Source organism: Drosophila suzukii, chromosome 2L, assembly GCF_043229965.1.
Source record: "Drosophila suzukii chromosome 2L, CBGP_Dsuzu_IsoJpt1.0, whole genome shotgun sequence".
Lineage (NCBI taxonomy): Eukaryota > Metazoa > Arthropoda > Insecta > Diptera > Drosophilidae > Drosophila > Drosophila suzukii.
The window spans coordinates 24,827,312-24,851,923 of NC_092080.1; the positions used below are offsets into that span (position 1 = coordinate 24,827,312).

A 24,612-nucleotide genomic window follows, 5' to 3' on the forward strand; every position below is an offset into this window, starting at 1 on the left:
GATTTTTAACAGATTTCTAGAAGTCGGATATGTTTGCAAACTATATAGATCGATAGATATTTTCATTTTAAACAATTCTGCATTTAATCTTGGTCCATTCGGCCTCAAGAAGCCGAGAAAATCAAAAAAATGGGTCCCATGTTCCAGATTCCACCGTTCCGCCATCGCCGCTAAGTCACCGACGCTAATTTGACGGACATTAGTTTTCGGGCCTTTTACTGCATTCTAGCGCTTTTCAACACTGGGTAAAAGATCTTCTGTCTCTATCGTTTTCGCTTATGTGACTGCACTGCATGCCAGAATGGAGAGAAAGATAATGCAAAGAGCGATAAGCCCTTTTCCGCGTCCCTACCATTGTTTTTCAGCAATTTAAAGATTACATTAACCTAATCGAAATTACATAGATAATTAAAATTTGTTTTGAGTTTATTGGAGAGTTAGAGGGGAAGACAAAAAGGACAAATTTCTTAAATTGTTAATTATTCAATAGAATAAGCTAGCCGCGCATTCTGCTTTTTCTCAGTCTAAATTTATAATATCATATGTTAGTGGAAAATTATGCAAATCAAAAAGATATTTTATGGAATTCAGATCTTGGAATCTATTTTCTATGTTCTTATGCAGAGACCTAATAAGGAATTCGAATTGATCTTCTTTTCTAAAGCTACTGATATTTAATTCTAAAAATATTGCGTTTGTTTTCTCTAAACTATCTTATTTTATATTCTCTAATTGATTAATTAAGATTGAAAGTTTTCTATGAAACATATTTATTGAACGCATTATGTCAAAAATTAGTTTGTTTCTTCTTTAAAGGCATAAATTGAGATCATTTAATAATGAAGTAATGTCACAACAAAACAAACAAAACATAACAAAAAGTCTGAATTTTTATAAACATTGAGAAGTTCCTTGACGTCACCTAATAACGTTTTTAAAAAAGGGTTACTTCACTTCTTAAATCAAAAAGTCGACTTAAACATTTTCCCCGACTTAGCCATCTAACCTCTGTATACATAAGTAGATCTCCATAATCTGCATTTAGCTCCTCAATAAATGTCTAAAATTCCCAATGTGTTAAGCTATTATAACCACCTCATATTTTATTTATTATTTTAAGGGAAGTGCTCATTACGTTAACCATTTTTAGTTCCTTGGCGATGAAAGAAGGGGCAAGAAAATCCATTTTTTTTTAAATACATGCTAGGCCTTTGATTTTTCCGGTCATTACTTTTGCTCCATCTGTGCGAACGCAACTAAGCCTATTTTTATTATTTTCCAATAAAACAGTTTTAAATGATATAAATAATATACCGAATAAAATTTGCCCCGGTACATGTCCGTGAAGAGAAACAACATCCCAAAGAATCTCATAACAATTAAAATTTTCATGCACAAATTTTATAAATATTGTTAGTTGGCAAATATTGTTTATGTCAGTACTTTCATCCAGGCAAATAGAAAAATTTAAGTTTCTCTTTTGTTGCAAAAAAAAAATTGGATAATTTTTTTGAGTTCTACGGGAAATGGCCCGGGGATAACGCAATGTTTTCGCACCGTTCTAAAATTCATCTTTCTGCCATTAAATATAAAAATAAATCCATCGGTGAATGGCCGGCATTGCTTTGCTAAGGCTAACGCTACGACATACATATGATGTATTTTTCAAAGCTGAATTGTCTTTATTGGGAATTGTATGGGCAACATGTAATAGAAAATATTTCGCTTTTAGCTCTAACAATTTTCTTTCGCGCCCATCAATTAAATCCTTAAAGTCCGAATGTTTAAGGTGTTTACTAATTGGTAAAAAAGAACTACAAATTACGCATTCTGCGTCCCCATAAATATTTTCTATAACAAAATTTTGCAATTCCCAATTTTTATTGAATTTTATTTTTCTTAATGTGAATCATAAACTTGGACAGCGTGGTCTTTCTCTGTCGACGGCTGAACAGCAAGTGATTTTGATTTCTGTTGCTCTGCCATGTCGCAGGATTCCAGAATGTGTTCTTTCATTATAAGATGGCATCAAAAAGGTGTTCCGGAAGTGATGAGTCTGTCCATTCTTTTTACACGGGTGCGGACAAAGAAGAATGCACCCGTTGCAAGCTTCTGGAAGCATGTATCTGGATTGCACCTGGAAGTAACAAACTAAACAAATTCTGGGTGCACTCTTTTTTTAGTGCACCTGGAAGCAACATACTAAACACCCTCTGCGTGTACTCTTTTTTAATGCACCAGGAAGCAACAACATAAACACCTTCTGGGTGTACTCTTTTTTAATGCACCTGGAAGAAACGTACTAAACTCCTTCCGGGTGCTCTCTTCTTTAACGCACCTGGAAGCAACATACTAAACACCTTCTGGGTGTACTCTTTTTTAATGCACCTGTAACATGTACCCAAAAATGCACCAATATCTGGAAGATTTCCCCAGAAATACATAAAACTGCATTTAAATTTCATATTTATACCCGTTAATCGTAGAGTAAAAGGGTATACTAGATTCGTCGGAAAGTATGTAACAGGCAGAAGGAAGCGTTTCCGACCCCATAAAGTATATATATTCTTGATCAGGATCACTAGCCGAGTCGATCTAGCCATGTCCGTCTGTCCGGATGAACGCTGAGATCTCGGAAACTATAAGAGCTAGGCTATTGAGACGTGCAGATTCCTGAGCTTCTTACGCATCAGAGTGCCACGCCCACTCTAACGCCCACAAACCGCCCAAGACTGTGGCTCCTACAGTTTTAATGCTAGAATAAAAATTTTAGCTGTAATATATTGTTCTTATCAATACCTATCGATTGACCCAAAAAAAAGTTTGCCAGTTAAACGCCCACAAACCGCCCAAACCTGTGACGCCCACAATTTTCATGAAAAAATTTTAACTGAAATGTATTGGGCTCGTCAACACCTATCGATTGATCCAAAAAAAATTTGCCACTCCCACTCTAACGCCCATAACGCTTAAATCTGTCTACCGCCGGTAGGTGGCGCATTTTAATCTCGCTTTGCTGTTTGCATATCTCCATTTCCCTTTGGTCCCTTTCTTGTTTTATTTATTTATTTTCAACCAGAATCGCTCTCTGGTTCGGCTCCTGGTTCCGGGCTGGCCTTCTTTAGGGCGCTTTTTCATTTATAAATTTGGTTCTTTTGCCTCACGAATGCCAACCGAATGTCTTTCACGTAGTAAGGCATAACCTGCCCCTTTTTGTGATTCTGCAAAGATATAAACACATTTAAAATTATTAGCTTTGGTTAATAACATTTATAATATTATATATTATTTCTAATATTGGCTACTGTTTAATTCAAAGAAAACGTCACAAAGTTTTTAATAAAAAAATGGACGTACCTTGCAGGACTGAATTCAAATTATGGATATTTGCAATTTGTCTAGACCCACTGTAATTTAATTGAATGATTACTTCAGGGCTTTAGCCATCTTACCGACTTATCCATCTAACCTCTGTATACATAAGTAGATCTCCATAATCTGCACTTAGCTCCTCAATAAATCTCTAAAATTCCCAATGTGTTAAGCTATTATGACCATTATTTTAACGGAAGTGCTCATTACGTTAACCATTTTTAGTTCCTTGGCGAATAGGGCTTCTTGGTGGATAACGCAATGAAAGAAGAGGCAAGAAAACCCATTTCTTTTAAATACCTGCTAGGCTTTTGATTTTTCCGGTCATTACTTTTGCTCCATCTGTGCGAACGCAACTTAGCCTATTTTTATTATTTTCCAATAAAACAGTTTTAAATGATATAAATAATATATCGAATAAAATTTGCCCCGTTACATGTCCGTGAAGAGAAACAACATCCCAAAGAATCTCATAACAATTAAAATATTCATGCACAAATTTGTCTAGACTCTAGACCCACTGTAGTTCAATTGAATGATTACTTCAGGGCTTTGGTTCAAGTTTTTTATCAAATTATTCCCCAAAATGGATTTAAAGAGCGGTACCTGAAATAAAAATATAAAAATTACTAGAAAATATGAATGTTATTAATATTACATTAAAATCCGGAAATAATAAAAAATTATATTTCTTAAATCAAAAGTTTAAACGCAATGTAGGTGACGATAATTTTATGGGGCTGGAATCTTCTCCTACATTGCATTGTATACTTTTCATTTAAGAAATACAATTTTTTGTTATTTTCAATTTTAATGTAAGTTGTTATTCCAGTTAAAGTCTGTCCGTGAACGCTTCGATTTGGGAAACTTACATATTTTTCCATTTTTCCGTATATTTTATCGACCACCTTTAATAGGTCTAGCGACCGGACGGGGAAGTCGGCCTTTAGAATTGGTTCGACTGGTGCCATTTTCCTCCAGAGCCAACACGGCGCAAGTGGAGTCGAGAATGGCAGAGTTCACGGCTTTCAACTCCGCCAGATCAGTCCGCATTTTGTGGACCTCACTCCCCATCGCGCGGACTTCTTCCCCCAGGCGTTGGACCCGTCCATCCAGCCCCGCAGACCTCCTCTCCTCAGATGGCGTTGGCACATTTTGCATTTCGTGAAGATTAAAATTAATTTTTCTCAAAAAAAAGAAACAAATATATTAGAAAATTTTCTTAAATATGAAGGGCAGCTAACTGCTGGAAGCCGAAGTTTGTATACTCTTGCAGATCGTTGCTATTGCAGCTATAAAACATATCAAACAAAAACACCTTTCAACGAGGGTTAAATATAGTGACGTTCGCACCTACAGCAATCAAAAGTTCTGATATCAATTGTTTGATGCTATAATTTAACTTTACACATTTTTGTGGGCCTTAGAGTGGGAGTAGTTAATTTGGAAAACAATTTTTCGATAAATCGAAAGCTAAGGAACCTTAATAGGAATACTCAATGTTCTAGTTTTTTTAGTTTCAGAGATCACAGCGTGCATACGGACAGATCCTGAACAAGAATATGTCGGAGAGGAGGTAGTTCAGTCTTTCGTTAGGCATGATACTTTAAGGTGTGACCATGAGTAAAACTGGTACATATCAGTTTTGGTATGATGGGGACTCAGTTTGCGAACTGAGGTTTTGTGTGGCTTCGTTGCGTTGCTAGGTCTGGTCGCTCCCTTTCTCTTTTCGTCCTGAGCTATAACGTGGTGTAAAATTGAGGACTGCTAAAAGGTTAATTATTATGAGCAACAAAGGCAACGAAGACTCGCTGCATCAGCCAACAAGCCAACAACAAGCAATCGACCAAGCGACTAATGCGAACCTTCATGGAGAAGGCTCCAATTTTCCGACAAATATATGTATATACATATCTGCTACATATTTGACGACGAATCTTTATTGCATATTCATCCTCTCGTTGAACTTAGGAAGATAAAGTTTTTAAAGAATTCTTTAAGGAGCCTCCAAAGTTGTATCCGTTTAAATATGCACATTCTTGATATGAAATTTGGAATAAAATACATATTTTAATTGGAATGCCTTCTTAATCATTTTATTGTTTTTACTTGGCGGACTTATGCACCGAATTCTTCCCGTGGAACCGCGAATGGTTATTTAAAAATTTGAACGTCTAATGATGCAAGCTCTGTTAGTTTGGCTTAGGTCAGGTTTTGGGGGACAATAAAATGTCTTAACCATTAAACATTTAAACTATACGGGAAGCAAATATATATGTATTAAACATTTTTTGTAAAATTATATATGAAATAAATGTTAAGTGGTTTAGTAAACATTTTAATTGATGCGGAAATAGGGTTTTATTTTGGAGTGCGTTGGCTCATGACTCAATAAACGATGCTATTTGTATGTCCATATCTTTGATAGGCATATGCAATACATCTTTTGGATCTTATTGTCTAGACACTCCGCATCGGGACCATACATATTATATCGACCAATAAGTTCCACATTGATTTCGAGCTCCTCGGTCTCTTTATCGTAGAGAGTAGTAGCAAAAAATTCTGCCATATTTTGATTTACCTGGAACTTAGTGTGGTAATGTCGCATTCCCTTTGCTACTTTTACGTCTTCACCGAGCTCTAATATTCTTTCTTCAGTGATGTTAACTACTTTTAGAGTAAGATTGCTACATCGATCCAGCAGATTGTTAGCTTGGAGGTACTTGTTGATGCGATCCACCACCAGATCGGCCATGCGCCGGGTCCACGGTTCCTCCTTGATTTCCTCGTAGTTGTGGCAAGTACAGTAGGCCTCCGCTATGGCAGCCTCCGAACAGCTGCGATTCTCGGGCAGAGGGTAAAAGAGGGACTGACACTGGGGGCAGTCGAATGACCATTTTGTTTCCTCTACGACATTATCAATCTGTAGGATGTGCTTCAAGGTGTTGTAAATGTCGAAGTTTGAGCTCAGTCGATTCTGGTTCAGGGACAGAGCCTCAACGTATTGGGGATACTTAGCCCGGAACCAGGGTGGTAGGTAAATGAACATCATGGGTAGTCGTTCCTCCAAAAATGATTCCTTCATGCGCATCAGAGGACCGAACCGAGCTCCATGATCGGAGAAAAATAGCATTATAGTATGCTCGAAAGCCCCATCTTTCTCAAAATTGAGCAGGTCGTTTAAGATCTTATGCTGCATGGCAGAGAGCATAAAGACGTCATCGTGACTGAAGTGATTTGACCAAAACATACCCCATATGGGACGATCGGCCACGAAGCGCTGCATAAACTGTCGGCAGTAGTCGAAGATATAGCTATTGGCCAGTCGACGACCCAAACAGTATTTCAGTTTACAATCCCGGCAATATTGGATCATAGTTTCTTTTTCCAGGGCGTTTAAAAAAGGACGGAAATAGAAGTCCGTTGGCCTGTAGGAAAAGCCTGGTTTCAAATAATTGAAGGTGTTTATACATTGCGAATCTTCCGCATAGGCGGTCAAATATCCTCTTTTTTTCATGTCCTTCCATATGAAGGGTATATTGTCTAAACATCCTTCCTGACTTGTGTTGCAAACCTGAGTTGCTGCCGTCTCCGGGGAAAAGCCAGTTAGCATAGGGAATATGTTAGGGAAGGAATTGTCAGCCACCTTGAATAAAAGAAAAATGAGCTCTTTATTCGACGATCTTAACTACTAGGAGCATTTAAAAATTGGCACACTTTGTACCTTGTTGTAACCCATCATTTCGTACCACCCTGGTGACTGTAGGAACTCGTATACCATCGGCATCATCCTACGTAGGTTTGTGCGTGAAACGGTATCTATACCGTACATGATTACACTCGCCTTTCGATCTGTCCTTAAAATCTGAGGAGTCTCTTTCGGTTGTATAAATATAAAAGCGTCTTTTTGCAGGAGTCTCTTATTGTCCGCTGTCCTGCAGTCCACCAACATCCCTTCGACATCCAAGGGCACAAAATAGTTCTGAGTAAGTTTGGTTTTGTTCCCCTTCCTGTTTTAAAACATAAATTTTGTTTTAGAAACTCATGTTTACTCGTAACAACATTACTTATCGTAGCGATCCGGTGATTGACCGTAGACAATTTTCTGGTAAAAGCAAGAAAAGTCATTGCTTTTCGACTGGGACAGCTTATGGAGCACTTCCTCATTAATATGTACCACATATTGATTAAACATTTTATCGAATTGCACCGTAATGAGATCACTTTGATTGGAGCAGGGTGTAAAGTTTTTTGGCTTGTAGACTTTCATGAACTCAGAATTATAGGGCTCCACGTAGGGTATTTGACATTTTGGGCTATTTACGTAAAATCGTTTTTTGGTCTCCTTATTGTATGTATTAATCTTTTCATTTACTTCGTAGGGCATTGTGTTCCAAAAAATTAAAAGGCAGAAAATGGGAATGCACCATAGAAAACGTTTAGGAGGGACAGCAATAGGCTCCTTCATTGTCAATATGATCCTAAAACAAGAAAGCAAGTTAACTTCAGCAATTCGAAGTTGATGTATCCTTGCAGTTAAATGAAATGGGAAATGTTGCATTTTTGAGGATTATTGCTAGCTTCAGTGATATCTATTTAAAAAAATAACGATTAATCATCGCTACAACTATGGAAAAACTTTGAGGATTTTAAGATTACAAGATTTCTTTTATTAATACCAGTTAATTTTAAAGCGCGGTTAAAAATCTATAATTTAATAGTAAATATTACGATCCGACTGGGTGAAGTTATAACTAACGACTAACGAGAAAATAAGATCAACAGGCATTGACTTCAATAATTATTATTTGCATGTTCCCATTATGGGAGTGAAGTTACAATGAATTTGCGAAAACAACTTCAATTTGTAAATAACTATTTCTACTTTTTGTTTGTTTTTCCGGGGTTATTGTGTGTCAGACACGTTTTGCAATTGTTAGTTAATTTCATTTTAGAGTTATGGTGTTCGAAGCTTTGATAGGCATACACAATATAACTTATGAATCTTATTGTTAATGCATTCTGAATCAGTACCATACTTATTAATACGGCTGATGAGTTTCACGTTTATTTTGAGTTCTTCTGTTTCCCTGTTGTACAGAACGGTGGCAAAAAACTCAGCCATATTCTGATGCACCTGAAGCTTGGTGTGATAATATCGCATTCCTTTCGGTCGGTTAACATCACCGTCGATCTCCTCCATCCATTGTTCGGTAATGTTGACCACCTTCAAAGTAAGATTGCTGCATTGATTATGTAGATTGTAAAACCGTAAATAATTGTTGATGCGATCCACCACCAGATCGGCCATGCGCCAGGTCCATGGTTCCTCCTTGATTTCCTCGTAGTTGTGGCAAGTACAGTAGGCCTCCGCTATGGCAGCCTCCGAACAGCTGCGATTCTCGGGCAGAGGGTAAAAGAGGGACTGACACTGGGGGCAGTCGAATGACCATTTTGTTTCCTCTACGACATTATCAATCTGTAGGATGTGCTTCAAGGTGTTGTAAATGTCGAAGTTTGAGCTCAGACGATTTTGGTTCAGGGACAGAGCCTCAACGTATTGGGGATACTTAGCCCGGAACCAGGGTGGTAGATAAATGAACATCATGGGTAGTCGTTCCTCCAAAAATGATTCCTTCATGCGCATCAGAGGACCGAACCGAGCTCCATGATCGGAGAAGAAGATCATTATAGTATGCTCGAAAGCCCCATCTTTCTCAAAATCGAGCAGGTCGTTTAAGATCTTATGCTGCATGGCAGAAAGCATAAAGAAGTCGTCGTGACTAAAGTGATTTGACCAAAACATACCCCATATGGGACGATCGGCCACGAATCGCTGCATAAACTGTCGGCAATAGTCGAAGATATAGCTGTTGGCCAGTCGACGACCTAGACAATACTTCATCAACGAACCAGCATTATACCTGACCACAGTCTCTTTTTCCAGGGCAGTTAACATGGGACGGAAATAGTAATCTGTGGGCTTTACGGCGAAGCCTGGTTTCATATAATTGAAGGTATTTGATATTTCCTCATCTTCGGCATAGGCTGTCAAGTAGCCGTGTTTCTTATATTCCTTCCAAATAAAGGGAATTTTATCCAAACATCCATAATTATCCGTATTGCAAACTTGAGTTTCTGCCGTCTCTGGAGAATACCCCGTTAGCATAGCGAATATGTTGGGAAAGGAATTATCTGCCACCTAAAATGAAAATAATTAACTATTACTAAGTTTGACGTTAAACGGGCCGTCCCACAGTGGGGTATTTGATCTATGAAATACAGGTGATTTCACACAAACTAGCTTTTATGCATTGCTGAATAATTTGTTATTATCTCAATATAGTATATGTAAAAGAAAAGATAAAAAATTAAGGCCAAGACGTAGGAGCTAGAGCGTGCAAGATGCAACGTTTCAGGCTAGCAATAATATCCGATAATATACCCCGTCCCCTTTTATATGCCCCATAATAATACCACATTCAATTCTTTATAAAACCTACTAATATCCTTTTGCTACAAATATTTTATTTGTAAATCTTTAACAGATCTAACACACTTCCTTCAAAGAGTAATACTTATTTCAAATTACAAACTATTATTGGTGTTCTCAAATTTAAATTGCATTTCTTAGTTTAAAAAAAAGCTTTACGGCTTTGCATCATAATTGTCTGCTACATCTGTGAATACTATAAAATAAGGGCCTAAAAAAAAGGGAAGAAACTCCTGAAGCCAAAACGGCTTAAGCCTAGTACTCACATCGACATAAACCATTAGCTGGAAACAAAAGAACAAAAACGGAAGGAAAGCTCCTGCTAGAAGTCAGTGCAGATGAAAAAGGACGCAATATTCCAAGCTGTTGCCCAGTATTGTGGAACTTGACCCACAGAAAGCAATAACAAAAAAGGGCAAGTCCGCGGAAGAATAGATGTGCTGGATGTTATCCAATCATACTTCCTGTTACATACCTCCGACCCCATGAAGTGTGTATACGCGTCTAGTATGTTTACTTCTGCATGTCTGTGAAAAATGTTGGCATAGGGAGGGGAGCTGTAATTTCGGTAACAATTTTAAGTAAAAGTTAAAAATTGTTTTTTTCTTTCAGTTTAATATAAGGCAAAGAAGAGGGGCTATATTAATTACACCCTTAAAAAGCTAAAGTTTATATTCAAGTATCGATCATTTTTCTAAGGTTTTGTTATATTGAGTCGTATTTTGCTACATCATGGCAGTTAGATAGGGGAGTGGGCTAGGGAGGTAAAGTGAAGCTTCCAAAGTAAAAGTTCGTCTTCAAATTTATTTCATTTCGCCTCATAGTATGACCTTAGTTTACGGTGTAAAAAATACCACACTCACAACACTAACGTTTTTTGTTTTTAATCCTTCTTATTAATCCTGCTTATTTGTTATTTAACACACATTTATTCAACTGAACAATTTGAAAAGGCTTTTAATAAAACTTAGAAAATGTGCTAAATAAATATAAAAAAAAAATTTGTGATAAAAAACTTTATTTAAAAAAAAAAAATTATTAAGTGGAAAAAAAACAAAAGCTTAAAAACAGAAAAAACTGTAATCGTTTCATGGACAGTTTTTAAAAAACAGAACACTCAAAGCTAACCGAAACAATATACAGTGACGAACTTAAGGTTTGGCACACTTAGCATCTTAAACTTCAAGTGCGCTTTTCTACATTTCTAAATGTTTTATAAAAATTAACAATTTTATTTTGGATAAAGGGAATATTTAACATTCAAATTAATTTTGTTTCATTAAATTATCTCTTTAAACTCAATTTTTAAAATTAAAAAACGAAAATATAAGCAGATTTTGCACACTTGGCACACTTGTGTTTTTAAGAACTATTTCCTTAAAACTTAACCACTTAAGTTAGTCACTGTAAATGTGTACTACGCAACGCTTTGGTAAAAAAGCGTTGCCCTTAATATAGCCCAGCCCATGTTAAATATCTCATTATAACTATGATAATTATCATATAAATATATTTTGAGGAAGGACTTAATTTATTTTTTTACCACTCGTTTATTAAAAATTTGTATCTTTCAAGGTTCGGTTTGGCCCATCCTGCCATTTCATTATTGACAGTAAATAATTGGCAACTTTCTTCTTACCTTATTGTAGCCCATCATTTCATACCAGCCTGGTGACTTAAGGTACTCGTATATCATTGGCATCATCCTACGTAGATTTGTGCGTGAAACAGTGTCTATGCCGTACATAATAACACTAGCTTTTCGTTCTGGACTTAAATTCTTAGGAGTCCCTTCGTATTGTACAAACATAAAAGCGTCTTGTTGCAGCAGTATCCTTTCGTCCGCTGTTCTGCAGTCCACCAACATCCCTTCGACATCCAAGGGCACCAAACAGTCCTGAGTTAGTTTGGTTTTGTTTCCTTTTCTGGGCTTAAAGAAATATGTTCTAGTGGAAAGTTAACTTCACTTATAACTCAGCATTACCTATCGTAGCGATCCGCTGATTGACCGTAAATAATTTTTTGGTAAAAGCAAGCAAAGTCATTACTTTTCGATTGCGACAGCCTATGAAGCACTTCTTCATTTATATGTAGCACATATTGATTGAAAATGTTATCGTAGTGTACAGTAATAAGATCACTTTCATTTGTGCATGGTATAAATATCTTTGGGTTATTAATTTTCATGAACTCGGCATTAAATGGATCCACATAAGGCAATTCACACTTTCCAGATTTAACGTAGAAGAGTTTTTTCTTTCCGTGAGCTTGCCGAAAACTAATACTATGTATGTGATCTTCTGTTGAACGAATCTTACTCCAAAGACATATCAAACTTACAACGAGAAAGCACACAAAAAGTCTTTTAAATTTGCTTGACACCAACCGCGCCATTGTAAATATGTAAGCCAACTGATGTTTTTAAGTACCGGCTGATGTACCGAATACAAATTAATTACACGGTGAATTTTTATTTTTTAAAAGCTGAATAGTTTATTTTTAGTCTTACAGAGGGTATTTTAACTTTTGATATATCAGGGAGACGTTTCTGATCCAATGAAGTACGAGTAAATAGTCAAGTCCATCTCTCCGTCTACTTCAACACAATTTACAAGAAATAGAAATTAATTGGTTTCGCCAATACCTAACTATTTACCTAGTTGTTATTTTTATCTCGGAAAAAGTCTATTTGCTGCTTGCTCACGTTCTTCCTTGCCTTAAACTTATTGGTCAAATTTACTTTCTTTCATGTGTAAGTTTTTCGCCATTTTGAGTAAGTACCCGAGAAAATGGGCGGAAGGTGATGCGAGGGAAAAAAAGAGTCGGAAGTCAAGAGCGTTGCACAAGATTGCTGACGAAGTATAATTGGTTTACCAATTTTTATAGTATTACAGCATGAAAATTGTAATTTACCCTAGACAATAGGCTAATTTACGATTGTTGCGAAACACCCTATTCCGACTAGTTGAGATTAAATATGGAACCTAGTCGGACGCTGCTGTTGTTAATTAACTTATTTGTAGTAAGCTATTTGGCTATGACTTCCTTACAAATCAATCATGAGCACCTTATCAAGACATCGGAGTGTCATATTCCATATACCCCAAAAGAAATGCATGTTATAAAAAAGTACACTGATAATATCAAATTGTGCTCCGCAGACGATGATTTAATAAGCATTCGGTTTGACGAGAAAATGCAGCAATATGTGTTGAATGTAAACGATAATATTGCCCAGTTAAGACTAGGGGCTATGGAAGAGAAATCCCCCTTAGTAGGCTACAACTGCAGTTATCGCAAAATCCTTAGGGTCAATCGCAATACAACTGCCGATGCACCCGTTTTGTAAGTAGTATATTTTTACAGACAAAGAACTTGTTAATAAATTAATTGTAAAAAAGTTTAAGTGAGGAAGTCGCGTTTTCGGATGGCTATGTTGTGCCCCGCGATGTCGAGGGTCTAAAAGCAGCCTGTCGAAATGAACTGGCCGAGGATCTACAATCAGACACTTTTGCCCTTGTGCAACGTCTTCAGACCTATACCCCACTTATTTCGTGGCATAGAAGACCCAATGTAGTTATGATTGGAGTCGCTGGCGTTTCCCAAATCAACTTTCGACGCAATATGCCCGTAATATTGAAGCATCTGAGAATGCAGGGGTGGTTCCAAATGGTCGGATATACCAGAGTGGGTGAGGGTGCCCTGCACAATTTAATGGCTTTACTAACCGGCTACAGTCGTCATACTTGGATGAATCTGAAGTGCGGTTTAAGTAAAATTGGTTGCATTAAGACAATGCCGTTGATATGGAAACGTTTTAAAAAGAAGGGCTATATCACTGCCTATGCCGAAGGAATGTCCGACTTGACAATATTCAATCTGGACAAGTCTGGATTTTTTGAAAGTCCTACGGACTTTTATGCTCGACCTTTTCTGAAGCAAAATATGAGAAGAGACTGCATTGGCAGGCGCTTAAATACCAAGTATATCTACGACTATTGTGAGCAATATTTAAAGCGACATGCAAACTCAACTCGACCGATGTTTGGACTTTTTTTTGCCAACAGTATAAACCCTGAGCAATCCTATGCAAATGATAAAATGCAAGTTGACCTCATGGAAATGTTGACAAAACTAAAGAAAACTGGTGTTCTTTCCCAATCGATTGTTATTCTTTTCAGCGATCAGGGACCAATGCGAAAGGGAAAGAATAAGGACTTCCTGGAGGAAAGCCTGCCCATTTTGTTTATTTGGCTGCCACCGTGGTTCAGAGTAATGCATCCGGAAATAGTTCAGTCCTTGAGGATCAACAGTAACCGTCTGACTTCCCCGTACGACCTTCATCTCACACTGCAGCACCTTTTGGAGCTGGGGGAACGTTGGCCTCGAGTGGTGGACAAGCTAGTGGATTGTCCCACCTGCCAGACTCTCTTTGCTCCAGTCCCCGAGAATCGTACTTGTTCGGATGCCGGAATAGGAGAATCACACTGCCCGTGTGATAGCTACAAGCTGCTTAACGTCAAGCAGATTAAGCAATTGTCCTTGGGAAAGCTACTCGTCCGTAGCATCAACGAATTCCTGCACCATTACAATTTGCAGGAGCTCTGCTCCAATCTCACATTGAAATCGGTCAAAACGGTTCTACAACGAAAGGACAAAAAGTTGTCAGATGGCAGCACCTATCGAGTGCAATTCACTGCCAGCCCGAATAACCCAAGGTTCTCAGCCACTACGCGCTACAATCACAAGCACCAAGTTTTGGAATACATAAATGTAGAGTCCGTAATTCGATTGAATAACTACCAAAATGATTCCAACTGCATGCGGCGAATACGAGGCAGGAAGTTCTGTATTTGCGAGAGCCGAATAGTAAAAAGTACTTCGCAAACAAAGGACAATGCCAAAGAGAAACAGAACAAAATAAAGAAAACGAAGAAAGAAGTTCAGAAACTTACTAAGCCGAAGAAGAAAAAAGTAGATGAGAGCTTATATGAACTACCAGACATGCAGCCAGAAATCAACGAAGATATTGAAATTATCTCCGTATAGGTGTGTTATGCCAGAAAACAACGAAGATATTGAAATTATCTCCGTATAGGTGTGTTATGCCAGAAAACAAGTCCAGCTCTCCCTACATTTAGACTATTTTAATTATAACGGAGTTGAGGAGTAGAGGTCTGCTGTTAGACGGACATCATGATCAAAAATATACTTTATAGGGTCGGAAAAGCGCTTTAAATCTAAGGGTAACGGGTATACAAAACTAAAAATTAACTTTGCCGACTTAACAGCTTATGTGAGTAACCATTGTCCAATTTAATTTCAGCACGTATTTGATTTATTAAACAATTTAAAACAAGTAGAAAAATAATATTTATGTTGTAAAATGCCCATCACGTGCCAAAGCACAAATCACTAAAAAACCGTAATAGATAGAAAAGCGGATAAGATTTCTCATATTGACCTTTTCCCTTTAAAAAAACGATGACGTTATGGTTATCAGATTATTATTATGTATACCGTATTTTATTTATCCTATTATAACTTGGACGTATTTAGAAAATAACGGAGAAAGTTCTCTTTGGAAAGCTTATTGTAAGACTTATAATATTTAAAAAAAAATATTTTTTCCGTTAATTCTGAAAAATAAAACTTGTTTTTAAATTAAAAAAAGTTACGTTTTTTTTAGATTTTCGTGGTGTTGTGCACTATGACCTCATTCCACCAGGCTAAACTGTTAATAAGGAATATTATTTGAGGGTTATTCGTATCATAGGCAACAGCAAATCTTGGTTTTTGCATCACGATAAGGAGATATAAGAAGGCGCTGATGGCTATACCGGGAAGTGAATATTTGGCATGTTTCGAGGATTGGAAAAAACGTTGGCATAAGGGGAATTTATTTGGAGGGGCTTACTATGAAGGGGAAGAAATTTCTTTAGAAAAATAAATAAAGTTTATTTTTCTTATAAACAAATTTACGTTACTTTTAGCCCACGGAAACGAGCCGGATCGGCCAGCCATGTCATGGGCTTCCATAAGAATGATCAAAAATAAAAAAATAAAAAAACCGCATTCATTTAATCTTAATGCAGCAAACATTTTCGGTAAACCTATTTTTCGTGGTTGAAGAATTTTGGTTCTTAAATTAAGTATGTAAGTATTCTTCTTAGTTGTAGAATTTATTGTGCTTAAATTAAGTACGATTTTTTTTTTAGCCAAGTCTGAATTGTAAAAATAAAATTGAATATTTTTAAAAATCTTTTAAATTTGCTATGGAATGAAAATTTTATTAAATTATTTGTACAAATATAGTCCGATTTTCTTTGCTTTTTAGAAAATAAAGTTATTTTAGTGATTAATCTAACAACGTTTGTGCCTACCAAGGAAAAATTTTTTGTTGAATATATTATTCTTAGGTTTAGTAGCAATCGTACTGGTTTTGTCCAATTTATTGATTAATGTTGCTGAATCAAGGACATTTTCAGATAATTTGGGGTTAAAGCATTTTATTCTTTATTCAAGAACGAGCGTCTTATTCACTTAGAACAAGAGAAGACTATATAGTCGTCGGCCTCGACTATCAGATAAACGTTACGTTAGTTGTTGCCATGTAGAAGGTTATTGATAATAGGAACTAAATCGTTTTTAAATTTTTACCGAATATTAAAAAATGTGGGGGCTAGACGTGTTTTAGTGTTAATGCCGTTTGTGGGCGTTAGAGTGGGCGTGGCACCCTGCTGAAACAAAGTTGTGCCGTGCAGGAAGCGGAAGAATCTGCAGGTCCCAACCTTCTAGCTTTTAAAGTTCTACGCTTCTTTCTACCTGTTACTTACTTTCCGACGAATCTAATATAGCATTTTACTCTACATGTAACGGGTGTAATAACGTAATTGTATAAGGAGTGGAGGTGTCAGCTTAATAATTATGTGACAATCTACAAATTTTCATATATTACAACTGCTTGATCGCAGTACACTCAATTAATCCAATGCTTAACTTGGCCTGCAGTCTAAATGCAAAACTTTCCACCTTGATAATACAATATTTTGCAGTAGATAAGATAAACAGTGCCATAAATCCTTAATTTATTTGATGTCTAGAATTTTTAAGTCGGAGATATTGAGGTGGGTGCGACAAGGAATAGTTTTATCTTTGTTTGTAGATGACGCCAACAGCCATTACCTACATGTTTGAATATCTGATAGGTAGCAAGCACTGAAAAACGTTCCAGATACCAAAAGAATATAATTTATATAAGGCAATAAACAAATGTTTTAGTAAATTACTTTGTTTATTGACTTATGTTCGTGATAAAAACTATTCGTGCACCTTGTAACTCTATATATGTACCATGCCCTTGTTAAAGTTACACTTCTAGTCCTCTTTGCTTTTACTTACCGGAAATTGGGCCATTTAATAATTTCCCCAATTGGTTTTCTCACCGGAACTGGAGATTGTCGTAGAAATTATGACAGTTCAGATATTAAATAACCAATCAATCACGTGAAGCTTTTCCAGTGTGCTAAATATACCACTGTTTCCAAGAGTAAATAATTTTGTCAGATATATTGATATATACACGTATGCCTAGGTTCAAAGCCAGGGCTTCGAGTCTGACAAACAATCACAATTAGTTGCTTATCAATTGAAAAACTTGGGCTGGGTTTATGTTCTGTCTACTTATTACCATTGTTTACTAATTCATTATGATAATAGGCCGACAGCGACTATCAGTATCAGTATCAGTTCAGATGAGGACGGCACCCCCGACGTCTGTTTGGATTAAGCGTCATCGTTATCCCAAACACTGTCCACAGTTGACGTTGACTCCCGCACGATTCGGATTAAATTCATTCCGTTAGTTCGCTGCGATATTTCACTTGCTTCGGGTCTGCTCTGGCTCCAACTAAATATCCACAATGGCCAACAAAAAGATGTTCAGCAGGACAACGTCAATCAGTCCTGGACAACTGCATTATTATCACACGGATTTTTACTACTCAATGCCGGATTTGCATAGTAAGTATTAGAGAAACTTGGATAAGAGTTAAATCTACTTCTACACAAACTCGAAATCCATTTTATATAAATGCATGTTCAAATATTTAAAGAAGTAGATATCTAAAACTTAGGTAAAGTAAAAATTAAAAAAAGATATCAGTTACAAATGTATTTTGTAACACATATGCTAAGAGCAGGGTCTGAACAATTCTAATTTTGTGCTCGTCGCAGCATTTTACTTCTCAAGTGTTTATATTAGGGCTTATTCTTCAAAATATCGTATCAATGCCACTTCTCTTTGCAAAAAATAAAAATTATTGGGCTGTCTAATTTTTCATATTTCAATTATATTTGGGTATTAAGTGAGCACAGGAGATTTATATTTAGGTATTCTTGGTTGATATAGTTGATCGCCCATCTAATGTAATATATTTATAATCTGCAAGCAAAAACCCAATTTAGCCAAGTTTTCCACCAAATTCTCAGCGCAGCTAACTTAACTTCAAAACACAATTCATTTCTCTTAAAATATTTTGTCCAAACGAAGATTTTTCCGAGCAGTATTTTTCTCTTCTCACGCACACTGTGAAAACTGAGAGTGGCCACTGAAAAAAATGTTTACCATACCTGGAAATTTTTATCATTAGTATATATTTTCAATTGAATTAAAGTTTTTTTTAATTAATTGTTAATGTTATGGGGGACAAATATACTTTGTCTGCTATTTTTTTCATTAAAATAATTGGTTCTAAAAATCAGTTTTTCTATGATTTTTTTTAATTTCTTAGGAAATATTTTAATTACGTTTAATTTTTATGAACCTTAAAAAATAAATTATTCATTTTCTGATTTTCAGATAATCTTTTGGAAAGCATAGATTTTTTTAGATAAGTTAATATTTTTCCAAAAAAAATTTAACATTTTCAAGTAAGCGCTCAAAGAAAGATTAATGCAGATAATGGTCAAAACTAATTTTTTAAAGCAAGGCCCCTAAATACCTACATGTATCTTAAAAAGTTAAATAAGTTTAGATATAGGAACTTTTCGAAATTACAGCCGGTTGTTTGCAGTGCACCTAAAACAAAGAGCGCCGAGAGAGCATTGCATTGCGCTATCGCGTCGTCTATATTTCTTTGGGGTTAAAATTTCCATTCAGTCCAACTCATTTGATGGGCGCCTTTGGGAGTGAATTGAAGCGTTTTGTTTTCCCTCAGTCGAGTCGAGTGAAAATGTCGTAATAATAATGGTTGATAAATACTTAAAAAATTACAAAACGACGGGAAAATGCCGGAAAGTACAGTTAAAAGAGCCCCCTAATTTATAAATATTACACGACGTGTCTCAAAAACAAACAAAGATATGCGGAAGCTAAAAACAATGTGCTAAATAAAAGAGAGGAAGAGGGAGAGCGTCGTCGCGATAAGAGCCAGAGAAAGAGAAGACAGCAAGTTGTTGATTGAAATGTGTGTCAAAATAAAAGTCAGTTGTTTTTGATAATAAACCATGGGAATCGGCACGTGTGATTCGGGTCTCCTAAATACGAAATAGCATATTCATCCACATGCATCCGTCTAATTTTGGATATATGCTCACCTCAGCCACTTAGTTGTTAGACAAAAAATAGAAAAACAAACAAATGAAAAGACAAATCGTCAACTGCCTGTGAAATTTAAAACAGAATTGCACTTGTCAACACCTTTCGAGTCGACGCTAATCCCAAAGATACAGTGCAAATTCAGAACATATACAGAAGAGCTAAGAATGTAAGTGCCAACAGTCCAAGCAAGAGTCAATGCTCAAAACTACGTACGTGTGTAAATTTAAAACAAACCAGAATAACATTTCCACAGGTGCTTTCAGCGGATTAGATACATTTTTCATATGCATACTTCTGCTGCTTTTTGAAACAAGATAAAAACCTGATCAGATACTACTACCACTACAGAAAAACAAAAACCTATATTTTTTAATGCGTACAAAAATTGGTTGATATTTAATTAAAATTTTATAAAAAAAATGTTATAACTTACATATTTTGAAAATGATCGTTTAGGTGAAAAAAGAAAAAATTTATAATTCCCTTTAAATTTGTTTCAGTGTGTTCATAACAAGTTTTTTTTGACACCTAAGAAACGGCAATGAAATAGAGCATTGTCAAAATTGAAAAAACAATGTAAACAAAGTCCCAATAATACGCGACCTATATCATTTTTTTGAGCCGCAGTGTAATGTCTTTGTCGTGGGAAATACCGGAAAAATCTGACAAAGGAAAAGAAAAACCCGCAATTGTATTAAAAAATGGAAAGAAAGAAATCTTACTAAGTAGTATCAGTTTAGGGGCTAGCGACAACCATATGTTCTGATACTATTACAGATAACAGAAAGTAGGGCAGAAGTAGCTAGTAAAATTTAACTTAAATTTTTATTAGAATAAAATAATCTATAGTCTATAAAAGCTAAGTTTATTTATTTAGGTCTTATCTATGACATTAAATGTAAGCTACTATAATTTATTTTCGAAGATGGAATAATAATTCCAACTCTGTAAACTTGGGCCACATAAATTTATAATTATAAAATAACGGTTAATTGTTTTAGTTAAATACCTTTTATTATTTTGCTCTTTGTTCTAAGTAAGTGATTTCCATTGATTTATCAATACGGTTTATTTTAACTCAAGATTTATTTATCTTTCAATCGTTTAACTTGTAGGATTTTGCATTTATTCTTTAACGTTCTCCTACAGTCCGTACATAACATGTACATATCGTTGATAATCAGAGAGCAGCGAAATTCGTTTATGATGTTGTTTTTTAGCTCAGAGCACATTTTCAAAAAGCACTCGACAAAAACGTGCCAGCAAAAAACAATCGTGTGCGCCATAAATACTATATTTATGTCACATTTTTCTGATCACAACTCACTCGCTCACGTTGATAAGACCCGACTGGTATTAAAATCATTTCCATGAGGGCAAAATAGTGCTTATCAAAGTTGGCATCAATAGGCCGGTAATTACCTTAGCCGCCTGATAAGGTACTTGAAAAATATGCGTAATCTTGCGAGTTGGAGAGAAAACTAAGCAAATAGAAAAGTTGAACGAGTAATACCACCGAAGACATATGACTGCATTACCCCTATCGTTACGTTTTTTGGCGAAAAGATGTATGAAATGGAATGTGATCATAAAAATAGCAAAGTGGTGTAGAACTCCCGCCCCTTTCTACACAAGCAGGGCCAGTGGCCACATAGACATTTATATTATAAAATATTTATACCCGTTACTCGAAGAGTAAAGGGGTATATTAGATTCGTCGAAAAATATGTAACAGGTAAAAGGAAGCGTTACCGACACTATAAAGTATGTATCACGAACCAAGTCGATCATATCCGTCCGTCCGTCCATTCTATGAATGCTGAGATCTCGGAAACAATAAAAGCTAGAAAGTTGGAATTGGAATTTATTTCAGCAGAGTGCCACGCCCTTTAACACCTTAAAGCTGACTGGCGCCCACATTTTTGATTTTTTTGTAAAGTGTAAATGGATTTTGTTTTAATTATCTATAATCTACAATTTATCGAGCCATCGATTAAAACGTTAAAATCAAATAAAAGTTTCATGGTGTGCAATCTTGGGAGCAGTCGCTTTAATGCTTGCACATCTCCGATTTTTTCGCACTCCATTTAGCTGTGTAAAGGGTATCTGATAGTCGAGGCCATCGACTATAGCGTTCTGACTTGTTTTCTTTCTTATCTCAATCTATAAAATCTCTTTTTAAATAATGGTCCTCAGTATAGACGGCATTTATGTATGACTCTTAGTGAGAATATACCTTCCTTACTTATTAAAAAATGGTAGTTTAATTAATGTTGGTAATTACCACAGTACTTAAAAATCCGCTCCTGTTATAAGCATTGCCATGTTAACAACGACAAGAAAATCTTTGGAAAACAAAGTAGTTTGACAGAGTGATCTGGAGTCGTGGGTCGCTAAACATCGATCAAACATCGGCTGTCACTTGGCTGGCCATCGATCTGAGCCTGCCAATTGAATCTTGTGAATAGCTTAGTTATACACACGGACAATATCAATAATCGTGTCGGACTGTTGATACAATCTCGCCTCTCACAAATACTCAGCTAAGGAGGGGGAGGCGTGAAAATATGCCGGTCCCAGTCGCCCAGACTAATTTGATAATCGCACAATCAGACAGTGTTCAACAAACCTGGTTGGGAATCAGACGTAGTCGCAGAAAAATTATTTCACAGCAAAAAGGAAATCTTGAGTCGCCAAGATGCAGCCCTTAACGGAATATCACTTTGAAGGTGCCCCGTCAGGCCATATAAAATATATACAGAAATTTTTACTCACGAGATAGTAATCTTTATCTTTCTTCCATTTATTTTCGCAGAAACCCGCAAAATGCACGGAGTAAAGAGGGTGCTGATCTTCTGCCTGATGATTGTTATACTGCCGGCCATACTTATCATTATGCCACTGCATCTGCGAAAGACGGTGTTTGCGGATGTCATCTATCCCATGGCGGAGTCAGATATCATTGAGATTCGGGCGGGAATCTCGTCGGTCTTCTGCTCGAAACACACCCTGCGAATGAACTCCAATTTCAACGCTTTTCAACTTCGTAATAAGCCGGAGATCGCGACGAATCGCAAGCACATAAGGCTGAAGAAGTCTATGACACTGCCGGACGATACCCTGGAGTACTGGGGCTTCTTCTTGCTAAAAGGGGCCAAGGTGCGAGTGAAGTTCTGTTCACGCTTCGACGGATCGCGAATTTTGATCATCCATGGCCACAGAGAACTAAATCTTTGCGGTCTGACCGATCACAATAAAAACAAGCTGGGCGCCAATTATGCCAAAGGACATGAACAGGTCCAGGTGTTCTTCGAAGACAACGTAGAGATCGTGGAGGAGAAGGGCAATCAGGATATTTTAATGGAGCATGAAAATCATGGTGGAGAGGACTTGAGTGAGGATGCCTCACAGCCACAGTTAAATATACCACTCAAAGAAAGCGTATCGACCCAGCCAAAACTGCTTAGAAAGAAACTTAAGAAGGGAACAATTCATCACAGTGACCCCGACCTGCATACAGTTGCGGATTTGCAGGGATCTCATCACACAGAACACATATTAAATCACCGTGATCACAATTCAGATCCGCATGCACACCATCAAAATCAGTCTTTAAATGGTATTCCCCAACATCAAGATGATGAAAGTAGACACAATTCCGAACACCATCAAGACGAGAATCATCCAGTTCACAATTCGAGTGAGTCTTATCATAACTCAGATAATGCGCCCCATCGCGAACGCCTAAAACGACACAACGGAGGAACCCATAGACATCAGAAGAGGCAGGATCTCTACGACAAACTCTATAAAAGATCAAAAAGGGAGAACGTGTACGATAGGAAGACCATCCACGGCGGAAATGCCATCAACTTTACGGAAACCGATGAGTCCAATTCGGTATCCAGCTTTGAGACAGGACTATTTCAGTGCTTTAATGGAATGATTCTTCTGCAGGAGTTCTTTAAGCCAAAAAATGAGTGCTCAAACCCGCATATAATGGACAGTTCTCCCAACAAGAGTTCTATGGTGGTGCACAATGTGATCGAGGATGGTTACTACTACTACATATTCTACAGTGACAACGACCATGTGCAAAATGAGATACACGCCATATTCGATATTTACAAGCCAACGTATCAGTACTCGAACATGAGCGAATCGCAGAGCTGTCTTAATACCACAAACTGCACTTTCAATATAAGTTTCCTCTCGGACGAGATCGTGGTGGTCGAGGTGCCTACAAGGGATGGAATCGAGCACGAGGCGGACGACATAACCAACTTGATCTCCACCTGTCATCCGCGCAGCGAGATATACGCCATATTCCCCATCACGGTGCTAGTCCTGATCCTGTGCTGTTCCTTTCTGTAGTCCTCTTAAATCCAATAATATAAATGTAATATTGTGATATTTTTAGTGAGGTAACTACTGGGTGATATACTCGCATGTGAGTGTGGTAACGTAATGGCCGACCCCAAAACGAGAGCTTTTCTAGTAGCCATGATATATCCAATATCGATTATACACACGGAATGAACAGTCTGAACAATTCATTATCAATATCTTAGTTTATAATAGCATAAGACGCAAGCATTTCAAAGTCTACAAATACTGAATTATTTTAGTAGTGTAAGAAAAAATGTATAATTGTATTGTGTACAAATAATTGTAGATACATGTAATTTTAAGGGAGGAATGCGGTACTTATTAACACTATTAATAAATTGTATTTCATATATTTCATAGAATACGAGTTAGCTGAGCTTTAAATCGTTCTTTTAAAAAAGCAAAATAAAAGGAAAATTAAATTCTTATTTTTCGTTTATATTTTTTTAGTAATATTACGCTTTCATTCAATTGAGTTTTCCCTTTTTTTAATGCAGACATTGCGCATCAATGGCGCAATCATTGTCAGAATTTTTTCCATTGGCTCTAATTTCAGGGCAGAGGACATTTTGTTGATTCTAGTTATTTTAGATTAATTCACACACACAAGTCAAGCAGATGCTTATTTACCCCTACTTTGTGTGAGACTTGTTATTTTATTTTCTAACTTGGCCACGGGAGTAATGCAAATATTTACACAAAGTTTATGCCTACAGTTGGCACAGTAAATTAATGGAAAATAACATTGTCATCA

The 24,612-nt window shown here is 36.6% G+C and overlaps 3 protein-coding genes across 9 annotated transcripts; 2 read left to right on the plus strand and 1 right to left on the minus strand.

The window, feature by feature from the left end:
* Window positions 1-5,440: 5,440 nt before the first annotated feature.
* On the minus strand, window positions 5,441-21,890 carry LOC108019126 (uncharacterized). 5 transcript variants are annotated; one of them, XM_070999533.1, is made up of 5 exons: window positions 8,055-8,302; window positions 7,443-7,856; window positions 7,100-7,385; window positions 6,628-7,021; window positions 6,447-6,568 (listed from the first exon to the last, which is right to left on the minus strand). In XM_070999533.1, the coding sequence occupies exons 2-5, from the start codon at window positions 7,841-7,843 to the stop codon at window positions 6,564-6,566; spliced, it is 1,086 nt and encodes a 361-aa protein (XP_070855634.1). In that variant the 5' UTR covers window positions 7,844-7,856; window positions 8,055-8,302; the 3' UTR covers window positions 6,447-6,563. The 5 variants fall into 5 exon arrangements, 2 of the variants coding, with proteins under 2 accessions (XP_016942353.3, XP_070855634.1); XM_017086864.4 differs by having other exon boundaries at window positions 5,441-7,021; window positions 8,055-8,301; XR_011605892.1 differs by lacking the exons at window positions 6,447-6,568; window positions 6,628-7,021; window positions 7,100-7,385 and adding exons at window positions 11,508-11,793; window positions 11,853-12,277 and having other exon boundaries at window positions 7,623-7,856; window positions 8,055-9,577.
* On the plus strand, window positions 12,628-14,928 carry LOC108019128 (uncharacterized). The gene is made up of 2 exons (XM_017086866.4): window positions 12,628-13,213; window positions 13,270-14,928. The coding sequence occupies exons 1-2, from the start codon at window positions 12,846-12,848 to the stop codon at window positions 14,915-14,917; spliced, it is 2,016 nt and encodes a 671-aa protein (XP_016942355.3). The 5' UTR covers window positions 12,628-12,845; the 3' UTR covers window positions 14,918-14,928.
* Window positions 17,736-24,286, plus strand: LOC108019129 (uncharacterized). 3 transcript variants are annotated; one of them, XM_017086867.4, is made up of 2 exons: window positions 17,736-17,890; window positions 22,285-24,286. In XM_017086867.4, exons 1-2 carry the CDS (start codon window positions 17,791-17,793, stop codon window positions 23,841-23,843), a joined length of 1,659 nt encoding a protein of 552 aa, XP_016942356.3. In that variant the 5' UTR covers window positions 17,736-17,790; the 3' UTR covers window positions 23,844-24,286. The 3 variants fall into 3 exon arrangements, with proteins under 3 accessions (XP_016942356.3, XP_016942358.3, XP_016942357.3); XM_017086869.4 differs by lacking the exon at window positions 17,736-17,890 and adding an exon at window positions 19,032-19,635; XM_017086868.4 differs by lacking the exon at window positions 17,736-17,890 and adding an exon at window positions 22,056-22,198.
* Window positions 24,287-24,612: the final 326 nt, after the last annotated feature.

Excerpts from the sequence above, each read along its gene's own strand:
- LOC108019126 (XM_017086864.4), bottom strand. The coding sequence starts at position 7,843 with ATGAAGGAGCCTATTGCTGTCCCTCCTAAACGTTTTCTATGGTGCATT. Across the intron at positions 7,386-7,442 it reads TCACCGGATCGCTACGATAA|GAAGGGGAACAAAACCAAAC; the intron begins GTAATGTTGTTA and ends GTTTTAAAACAG. Across the intron at positions 7,022-7,099 it reads AAATGATGGGTTACAACAAG|GTGGCTGACAATTCCTTCCC; the intron begins GTACAAAGTGTG and ends CTTTTATTCAAG.
- LOC108019128 (XM_017086866.4), top strand. The coding sequence starts at position 12,846 with ATGGAACCTAGTCGGACGCTGCTGTTGTTAATTAACTTATTTGTAGTA. Across the intron at positions 13,214-13,269 it reads ACTGCCGATGCACCCGTTTT|TTTAAGTGAGGAAGTCGCGT; the intron begins GTAAGTAGTATA and ends ATTGTAAAAAAG.
- LOC108019129 (XM_017086867.4), top strand. The coding sequence starts at position 17,791 with ATGGCCAACAAAAAGATGTTCAGCAGGACAACGTCAATCAGTCCTGGA. Across the intron at positions 17,891-22,284 it reads CTCAATGCCGGATTTGCATA|AAACCCGCAAAATGCACGGA; the intron begins GTAAGTATTAGA and ends TTATTTTCGCAG.